Here is an 11,183-nt window from a genome sequence, read left to right on the forward strand (position 1 = left end):
AAAAGAAGGAGACTCGACTTGTTCTCAAGCCATTTCTTGCTTATCTTCCCAGTTTGGTCTGAAAATAACATCGGATCATTCCTCTTTGGGGAGCAAGACATTCTGTATTACAATCCAAAGACTTTTCACAGTGAAATCCCCACTTCCTCCATTCAGATGCATTTATTATTATATTTCTCAGCAGATATCCGCATCTCCATTCAGCATATTCTGCCAAAAGCTTCCTTCTGTCTGCTGTTTTCCTGAGACAGCAGTGGCTCTTTCAGCCGCTGAGCGTTTGACCAGTGATCGGTGGTCAACACTATTAAAAGCTTAGTGTTGATCATCTGGGTTTGGCCCTTGTTTTTCCCAGCGGAATGAAACAACATTGTGTTCAGATTAAGACAAACTCAAGATGATCACATTCTTATAGATAAAAACACTACCTGGATCATGTTATCCATCACACACTATCCAAGAACAATCATAAAAACATTAATAAAAGGTTTGCCGGATAATCAGGAATGTGAGTCTATTGGATGCATAACTTTAAACAATAACTCTCAAATGCCTTTTTTTAAATTATTATTATTTTAAAAACAACCGAAACTAACATTATTGTATTCACGCTGAGTCGCGCGAACTAATTAACAAAACCCCATTATCGCTGTTAATAGCGACGCGAGCGATCTGACGCGCGATGTGGATTCAGTCGCTAATCTAACAGTGTGAACAACCTTCAGTTTTCAGGGAGAAGGAATCATTTATTAGTGTAAGCATTAAGACACAAAAGACGCATGTTTATTGGTAGCCTATAATGTTATTTCGCACTATTCTGATTTAAGTCCTTAATCTATAAAGCGCATTCCCGTTTTTTGGGAATTTTAAACTGTTTTTATTTTATTTTATTTTTTATCATTTTAATATCGGTTCGTAGTTTAATTGCACGCTGAATATAGACTACACTCTAAAAAAAATGCAGGGTTGTTTTAACCCAAATCTGGGTCAAATATGGACGAACCCAACCGTTGGGTTAAAACATTTAATTTAATAATAAAAAAAAAATAACCCAACGGCTGGGTTTGTTCATATTTGACCCAAATTTGGGTTGAAACAACCCAGCATTAGTGAACATGCACTGCGTTTTAATATTATTATTAATATATTGATTATTAAGATCGTCTTTTGATTGAGTAAACGAATCAAAATCAAACCTTGCGTTCGTTCATCTCATTCTCGTCGAGTTTAATGTTATTACGGCTCATCTTCCTCAGTTAATTTCAATTCAACAGCTTTTCATCATAATCATCAGGAGATCGAATTAGTCTCCAATTCACATAAACTCAATCATGAGGGTCTCGTGACTCAAATAATAGAAGAAGACGCTCTAGTTGAATTCGATTATCCTCAGTATCATTAGACTGTCTAACATGCATTATTCTGAGATCGTATCGATTAACGAACAGCCTCGCTTCGCTTTGTCAAAGACAGGTTTCGTCAGATAAAATCTAAACCTTGATCATTGCCTTCATTGAATTAACCGAGCGGCTATTTCTGATCAGACGAGTCTGTGTTTAATCGAGGTGTCAAAGCTTTTCATGATTCTATTATGGCGGAATCACAAACACAAGAGTCTGAGACAACAGGTGCATCAGACAGACGAGTGTGTGTGTGTGTGTGAGAGAGAGAGAGAGAGATAGATCTGCTGTCTGGAGGCCATCTCAATGGAGCCAATTCTGACTGTGTGTGTGTGTGTGTGTGTGTATGAGAGAGAGTGTGTTTCAGGTAAACCCTATACGTTATGGGGACATAATGAGCACAATATCCAAAATCTCGGTTCTTGTGGGGGTCCATTTTTTGGTCCCCATGAAGAAAACCGCTTATAAATCACAATAAGGAATGTTTTTTGAAAATGTAAAAATGCATTAAGTAAATCATTAATGCATTAAAAAAATGCAAGAGTGTGTGTGTGTGTGTGTGAGGGTACAGTTTGTACAGTATAAAAACTATGTCTATGGAAAGTGGCCAAAAGTGATATTTTTAATGACCCAGTTTGATTAAACCATCAGCATATATGAAGAAAAATGTTGTATATATATATTAAATATGAGAAAAGAGCAAAGCACTGAATTCAGTTAATGTATTTATCCGACAAAATTATCTGGCAAAAAAGGCAAAGTAGCTACAGGTTTTATTGTACTATAACAATTATTGTTGATTAACTAAAAAAAAAAAAAAAAAAAAAAAAAGTAGGTTACCTGGTAGGGTTAGAGTTCACGGAAATTAAAACTAAATTGAGTTAATACAATGAAGGTTTAATCAACGAAAACTCAAAATATGATGTTTTCTGAACCCAATTAATTATCCAAGTTGATTTGACAAAAGAAAACACATTTTAAACACACTTTTTACAGCGTGAAGAAAAAATAAATAAAAATAAAAAGCAAAAGCAAACTACAACTACAACAATCAGTTATTAATATTTCATGGGTTCACTCTTGTTTTTGTTCATGATTTCTGGGCAAAATTATGACTGCAAAATCTGGCATGTTTCAATGCTTTATAATCACAAATAAAACAATTGACTCTAATAAACGTGAATAAAGGGTGAATATGTCAGATGTGTGTGTGTGTGTGTGTGTGTGTGTGTGTGTGTGTGTGTGAGTGAGAGAGTGTGTTTCAGATGTCATTTGGTCAGGCCACATCTTTGAAGGACATAATATGCGATATGATCTTGTAGCCTATGCGAGTAGTTCTTCTCCTTTTTCTTGTTTCTTTTTTACATTTAGAGAAAATTTGTCTAAAAATCCGGGGAATATAATTCCAATCCCAATTTTTAATCCCAAGAGGGACACAAGAAACAAACTGATCTATTGAATTTTCAGTTTAGAAACTTTCAGTTTAGAAAGTTTAGAAAATAGTTTCCTATAGCCTATCATGTTATTTTAGCCTAAATTATGGTTTCTACGGACAATTAGTATTTCTAGCAGTCCACAACCAATGGATATGTCAACTAATTTATAAAACAATGTTTATATTTTTATACACATTTCGCGCGCGTGCACATCGGCCTTATCGCTGAGGTGAAACTTCCCGCGCTTCTTCACACCTTTAATCCACTCCTCCGCCGCTGATTGGCCCGCGCTCCCGTTAAATCCCACTGGATCCCAGAGATGGACCAGGACAAACTCCAGCATATTCCTCGACCGGATCCTCCCAGAACTTAAAATCGACACCGCCAGAATGATGCTCGAGAGTCAGCACTGCCGCGTCGCGTCGCGTTGCCCGGTGTCGCGTTGCCCGGTGTCCGGACCGTCGAGCCCGGTGTCGGTGGGTTCCGAGTCCTGTTGCTCGAGCCCTGAAGCGAAGACGCTCGCGGAGGCTCGAGTGCGACGCCCTCTGAACGCGTTCATCATCTGGACCAAAGAGGAGCGTCGACGCCTCGCGCAACTCAACCCGGACCTGGAGAACACGGACCTCAGCAAAATACTCGGTGAGTGCTTCATTACAGCATCAGTTACACCGGAATATGCGTTTCATATCGTTCAGTGATAACAATATAAATAATAAAAAAAGGAAAATGTACTGGTAATTTTAGGATATTATACAGTAACTTTACAGAAATTTCCGTTAAATCTTAAAACACAACATAATGCAATGCGTAATTCAAAATACAGGTAAAACACCTGTAAAAATAAATAAAAAATACCTGAAAAAATTCCTACCCGATCTCATTGCAATTCGTACGTATTTTATGAGGTGGCTTATTCATACGAATTCGCACGATTTTTGCTGAATTTTCTGCATATTTTACTAGTTGCCCGATTCGTATGAATTCGTACGAATGACCTACCCCTGACCCCGCCACTAAACTGGGGTTTAGACCAAAAAAAAATGTTTTTTGGGGGGTTAGGTTTAGACAAATCATACGAATTCGTACGAGTGAGGGCGTGAGATAGCGTTGTTGGACAACCCAACCGTTGGGTTAAAATTTTTAATTAAAAAATTTAACCCAACTGCCGGGTTTGTCCATATTTGACACAAATTTGGGTTAAAACAAACAAAGTCTGTCAAAACAACACTATCTCACCACCTCACTGAATTCGTACATTTGTCTAAACCCATCCCATAAGCTTATATGCATATTGAAATAAAGTGAGCAGTGTGATAGCCTATTACCGTTTAAACTAAACCTTTGTGTGTGTGTGTTTACAGGAAAGACATGGAAGGCCATGTCTCTGGCAGAGAAGCGTCCTTACATGCAAGAAGCAGAGCGACTGCGAGTCCAGCACACCATTGACTATCCCAACTACAAATACCGGCCCCGTCGACGAAAGTGCAACAAGCGTGTCACTAAAACGCCTTCAACTGAGAACATCAACTCTCCAAGCGCTAGTTTCCACCTCAGCGAAAACTTCAACTCTCCAAACGCTAGTTTCCACCTGAGTTATATTCTTCAAGGTCAAGCCTCACACTGGCCATGCACGCTCCCACACACTGGGTTTTCACTGGAGAACCACTGTGAGACGACGACATCGCATGGAAACCTGGCGTATCATAACTCCTGTTTCTCACAGTCGAGCGGGCCGGAGCTCTGGGGAACACAGGTGTGTGTAGGAGGACCTTCTCTGGAGTTTTACCTGGACCAGGTGAGATCCGACATGCTGGACCAGCTCGACCGCAGCGAGTTCGACCAGTACCTCAATCCTGGAGCACAACACACTCCCAACAGAGACTCCAGTGCTGAACGCTTCCAGTGAACCAACATGTGCATGTGTGATAAACAGTGTTTATTTATTATATGGGTAACATTTTACAATAAGGTTCATTAGTTAACATTAGTAAATGTATTAACTAACAATGAGCAATGCATTTGTTCCTGTATTTATTAATGTTTGTTAATGTCAGTTAATAAAAATGCAGCTGTTCAGTGTTTGTTCACTGTGACTAATGTTAAAAAATACACAACCTTTGATTTTATTAATGTATTAGTAAATGTTGAAATTAATATTAACTATGATTAGTAAATGCATGTTAACTAATTAACCTTATTGTAAAGTGCTATCATTATATGTAATGCAAATGTTGCTGACATGCATGTTGGAAGATCATGACATTGTTTACCTTGAGTTCAGTGTGTATTTATAGATTTTTTTTTATTTTACTTGTGCAAAGTTTGCTTTTTTATGATGTCATAAATAAAATATCTGATCAATCACTTTAATGTTTTAGATTAACTGATTTATTATCTGAATGACATGCAAGTTGGCAGACAACTTATTGATATATAAAAAAAGGAAGATTTTTTTTGTTGATGTATAAAACTTAATTCGTTAGCTTTGTGAGGAGGAACTGCTGTTTGCTGTTTTGCTCACGCCTTTCTGTCAACAAACCCTCCCCTAAAATCCCAAAACACATATGAGTCCACTGAACAAAGTTTCTCAGATTTATGAAGAAACTTAATACTTCATGTGCTCAATGCTCTACAGAGAATTACTGATGTGTTAGTAAAGCAGTCATAAAGCATCAGTATAACACATGAATTGTCTTGAGGCACTAAAGAGTAGGAGGGTCATTCCTGGTAATCAGTGCCTTTTGGCCATCATAAAATGTAGTAAATCTAGTTTTTAAAAGAAATGTATGATAGGGTGATGTAAAACATTTGAAAAAATACTCCGGTCAAGCTTGGGTAAATAAATGTAACTAATGTAAAATGTAATTATTAAACAAAATGAATTAAATGGAAGACCAAAAAATTTTCACCCTGTTATTTATACTCTAGTAAATTTTCATTGTCACTGAATTATTAGCATGTTTTCTTGCTGATTTGATGAAATTGTTGTAAAAAACAAACAAACAAACAAACTGCTTAACAGGGTGGACAAAATAATAACGGTGTACAAACTGATAACAGTGTGGACAAAATAATAACAGGGCGGACAAAATAATAACAGGGTGGACAAATTGATAACAAAGTGGACATAATAATAACAGGGGAGAGAAAATAACCGGGCGGACAAAATAATAACAGGGTGGACAAAATAATAACAAGGCGGACAAAATAATAAAATAAAATAAAATAAAATAATACAATTATTTTCTCTGGACAAAATAATAACAGGGTAGAGAAAATAATAACAGGGTAGAGAAAATAATAACAGCGTGGACAAAATAATAACAGGGTGGACAAAATAATAACGGGTGGACAAAATAATAACATGGTGGACAAAATAATAACGGGTGGACAAAATAATAACGGGTGGACAAAATAATAACATGGTGGACAAAATAATAACGGGTGGACAAAATAATAACAGGGTAGAGAAAATAATAACAGGGTGGACAAAATAATAACGGGTGGACAAAATAATAACAGGGTGGACAAAATAATAACGGGTGGACAAAATAATAACATGGTGGACAAAATAATAACGGCGTGGACAAAATAATAACAGGGTGGACAAAATAATAACGGGTGGACAAAATAATAACATGGTGGACAAAATAATAACGGGTGGACAAAATAATAACAGGGTAGAGAAAATAATAACAGGGTGGACAAAATAATAACGGGTGGACAAAATAATAACAGGGTGGACAAAATAATAACGGGTGGACAAAATAATAACATGGTGGACAAAATAATAACGGCATGGACAAAATAATAACAGGGTGGACAAAATAATAACGGCGTGGACAAAATAATAACAGGGTGGACAAAATAATAATGGGTGGACAAAATAATAACAGGGTGGACAAAATAATAACGGGTGGACAAAATAATAACAGGGTAGAGAAAATAATAACGGGTGGACAAAATAAAAACAGGGTAGAGAAAATAATAACAGGGTGGACAAAATAAAAACAGGGTAGAGAAAATAATAACAGGGTGGACAAAATAATAACAGCGTGGACAAAATAATAACAGGGTGGACAAAATAATAACAGGGTGGACAAAATAATAACGGGTGGACAAAATAAAAACAGGGTAGAGAAAATAATAACAGGGTGGACAAAATAATAACAGCGTGGACAAAATAATAACAGGGTGGACAAAATAATAACAGCGTGGACAAAATAATAACGGGTGGACAAAATAATAACGGGTGGACAAAATAATAACTGGGTAGAGAAAATAATAACGGGTGGACAAAATAATAACAGCGTGGACAAAATAATAACAGGGTGGACAAAATAATAACAGGGTGGACAAAATAAAAACAGGGTGGACAAAATAATAACAGCGTGGACAAAATAATAACAGGGTGGACAAAATAATAACAGCGTGGACAAAATAATAACCGGGTGGACAAAATAATAACCGGGTGGACAAAATAATAACAGGGTGGACAAAATAATAACAGGGTGGACAAAATAATAACAGGGTGGACAAAATAATAACGGGTGGACAAAATAAAAACAGGGTGGACAAAATAATAACAGCGTGGACAAAATAATAACAGGGTGGACAAAATAATAACGGTTTGAACTTTAAACATCAAATACTTTTCAGATATAACAGGATGGACGTTCTGATCTAAAATCACAAATGCGCATGTCTGAGCAAAAACAAGCTAACATGTTTATCAAATAAAGAATTGAATGAACTTTAAACTGTAATTTTAACTGAATCATCTTAAAGAATCATTACTGGTAAAATGACAGATAAAACGTTATGAAAATGGGCTACAATATGCTTAGAGTTTAAATGGTGTTATTTATGACTAAGACAGGTTTAAAATTGATATTGTTCCAACATTTATTGTTCCAAGAGAATCTTTGTGTATTTCTTCCATGTCTCTGAACTCAAGGTAACACACTTTCCCCTGATAAATATCTTCACAGATCTGTAAACAATTAAGAAAGTGACATCATGCTACAGACTTGAAGCGGACATTCCATAACTAAAGCAATGATAACAATAACTGATGCTCTTCTGTGCTCTGGAATGTGTAATATTGATTATGAGCAGGCAAACATGAGGTAATATTTGCTTGAATCTAACATATTTGTTCAAAATATAGAGTTTCCCTTCTTTTTCAGAAATATGCCTTTTAAGATAACATTCCAAGAATGTTTCAGAAGTTTTAAAACAGAAGGTTATATAGTGGAACATTCAGAAAGCATCAAAGGATTTTAGAAGACGCAAAAAGGAACCAAAGTCATTCATTTTCTTGACATTCATCCAAATAATTAAATAACTGGCAGGATTAAGTTAGCTATTTATAAGCAATAACTCTTATAAGCAAGCTGTTGAAAAACAGTCCATTATACTGCTTTATACCAACTAACAATTTTTGGTTCACAGAACGTTCTGGGAACGTTCCCACAACAGGAAAAGTCAGGAAAGTTTTCGTTGCGGAAATATAACTTTTTGTTTTGAATATTGTTTAATCAATAGAAATAACCCGAGGAAATAAACCGTCATGTGGAGGATTAAATAAGATTGATTGAACAATGACTTAAAGACATTTAAAAAAACAAAAACAATTATGACTAACTATAGGATAACAATAACATAACACGGAATTACCCGCTCGTGCAGTAAAGAACAAACACACGTATTTATGATCTTTATGCTTTTCATACAACGCAGAACTTTGGCTCATCATTTTTAAACTATAACATGAAAATGTTTCGACTGATCTAATACAGGTTTTAATACACTGTATCTACAAAATATAGCCTACTTTGTTTACGAAAAATGACACATTTCAGCATAGCATATATAGTTATAAAAATAACACCTAAAAATATCCTGCAGGGAATTTATTTGTTTCCCAAAAAAATATTGCTGGGATATTGCAAACTAGCCTACTTGTTTTCATATTATTTTAATTTATTATAAAAAATCATAATCAAAATCATAAACACACTGGGTTGTAGCGCAAATGGTTAGACTGCACTTTGTAATTCTTAATGCCCCGCCTCGTAAAATAACCAGTGAGCTCCTGTCAATCACACGTCACGTGCACATGTTGACCACGTGATGGCGCCATAACCCAATAAGTGTGTTTTTGTGTCAATTATGGCAAAAACAGAAAAAGAAAAATAACATAAAACGCTGGCGTGCGCTTTGAAAACAGCTGACGTTACGCAGACATCAGGTATCATTAGGCCTATATAAACTTGATGTTTAATGTTCAAGTTTGTTTTTACGTTTGACACGCTATGCTCGTTTTTATTTTTTATTAGTTTTTCTCGATTGTTTACACACATTTTCTGAAAGCATGCCTCATATTCTCAGAACTCTACACACAAATCCAAAAAAAACACACACACACACACACACACACACACACACACACTCACACTCACACTCACACACACACACACACACACACACACACACACACAATGGGCAAAACCCCTCAATTCTCCTGCAAAATGAAACTTTACATTCAAAACAATGTTATTTCTTCTCAAAATGGTATTTTGTTTTCAAATGACACACACAAACCATCATATGAACAGACATTTATAAGAACCAGTTGAACACTGATGTGCTCAATGTAAAAGACTTCTTCTCCATTCATCATAATGACTTAGGCCTTTTTTTGTTCAGTGTTACACTTACTACAGACAGTACATACATAAGTGTGTTGTAAAATATTTGAGAATATTGATTTTATACTCAGAACACATAAATATACCATAACAAATATATTTTATTTTTCCCACAAAAACAATGTACACAGTGTACATCCCAACCAACACAAAGTTGTACATACAGTGGTCTACATACAAAACAACAGAAGAATTGACTGTATACAGTTACAGTAAAAAAAAAAAAAAAATCCAGTGTTGGCATCCATTGCTCCATTGAAGAGCTCACCTGTTGAAGAGCTCACCTGTTGAAGAGCTCACCTGTTGAAGAGCTCACCTGCTGAAGAGCTCACCTGTTGAAGAGCTCACCTGTTGAAGAGCTCACCTGTTGAAGAGCTGACCTGTTGAAGAGCTCACCTGCTGAAGAGCTCACCTGTTGAAGAGCTCACCTGTTGAAGAGCTGACCTGTTGAAGAGCTCACCTGTTGAAGAGCTCACCTGATGAAGAGCTCACCTGTTGAAGAGCTCACCTGTTGAAGAGCTCACCTGTTGAAGAGCTCACCTGTTGAAGAGCTCACCTGTCGAAGAGCTCACCTGTCGAAGAGCTCACCTGTCGAAGAGCTGACCTGTCGAAGAGCTCACCTGTCGAAGAGCTCACCTGTTGAAGAGCTCACCTGTTGAAGAGCTCACCTGATGAAGAGCTCACCTGTTGAAGAGCTCACCTGTTGAAGAGCTCACCTGTTGAAGAGCTCACCTGTTGAAGAGCTCACCTGTTGAAGAGCTCACCTGTGGCCCTTTATGCTAAAGCTCTGATTGCTAACTGTAAAACTGTGTGACGGGTGTTTGCCCATGTGATGAGTCAGTGTGCATATCTGAATGGCAGTGTGTTCCTGTGAAAACAAGAGATTTTGTGCATGAGAATTGTGCCAAAAGCAGAGAATTGTGTGTAGTGTTTTGAAAAAAGTGTGTTTTAGATCTGCAGTGTGAGTGTAAAGCAGGAACTGTGCTTGTAGTTCAGCAGAATTGGTTCAGCGGGTTGGTGAATGAGTTACATGTTGTGGTCATTGTGTCTCAAGTACCAGTATTAGTGTGTAAACAATTGAGAAAAACTGTAAATGCTTGAAAAAAACAAAAACAAAAAAAAACATTAACACCAGTTATTGTCATACATCATTGTCATAACATAAACCAATACTCCAGAGCCCTTCAGTCTGACACTATGCTCGTTGTTTTTATTAAATGGCAATCACATTACAAATAATAAACATGACAATAATACTCCAACACATAGTAGACTATAACAAATTGAACAAATATAGACTACAACAAATAGTAAAAGAAATTATACGGTATGATATATAAAAAACAAAACAAAAAAACAAAAAAAAAAAACCAGAAAATAATATAAACAGGAAAAGGAACAGGTATGAGAAGCTTCACATGGAGACCTAGTGCGTTTTCCTTTACTTTATTTTAACCCAAGTAGTGACTCAATATAAGATTCCATATCTTTCTGAAATAACAAAACAGCTTATAAATCACTGATGTTTTTTGAAAAACACTTGTGTGTGTGTGTGTGTGAAAGAGAGAGCAAGTGTGTGTGTGTGTGTGTGTGTGTGTGTGTGTGTGTGTGTGTGTGTGTGTGAAAGAGAGAGCAAG

General features: G+C 36.3%; 1 protein-coding gene across 1 annotated transcript; it reads left to right on the forward strand.

Moving 5' to 3' along the window:
• Positions 1-3,222: 3,222 nt before the first annotated feature.
• Positions 3,223-4,739, forward strand: sox32 (SRY-box transcription factor 32; the record flags this gene model as incomplete). The annotated part of the gene is made up of 2 exons (XM_084404356.1): positions 3,223-3,472; positions 4,195-4,739. The coding sequence occupies 2 exons, from the start codon at positions 3,223-3,225 to the stop codon at positions 4,737-4,739; spliced, it is 795 nt and encodes a 264-aa protein (XP_084260482.1).
• Between the last annotated feature and the right edge of the window lie 6,444 nt (positions 4,740-11,183).

Source organism: Rutilus rutilus, assembly GCF_951802725.1.
Source record: "Rutilus rutilus genome assembly, chromosome: 3".
Taxonomy (NCBI): domain Eukaryota; kingdom Metazoa; phylum Chordata; class Actinopteri; order Cypriniformes; family Leuciscidae; genus Rutilus; species Rutilus rutilus.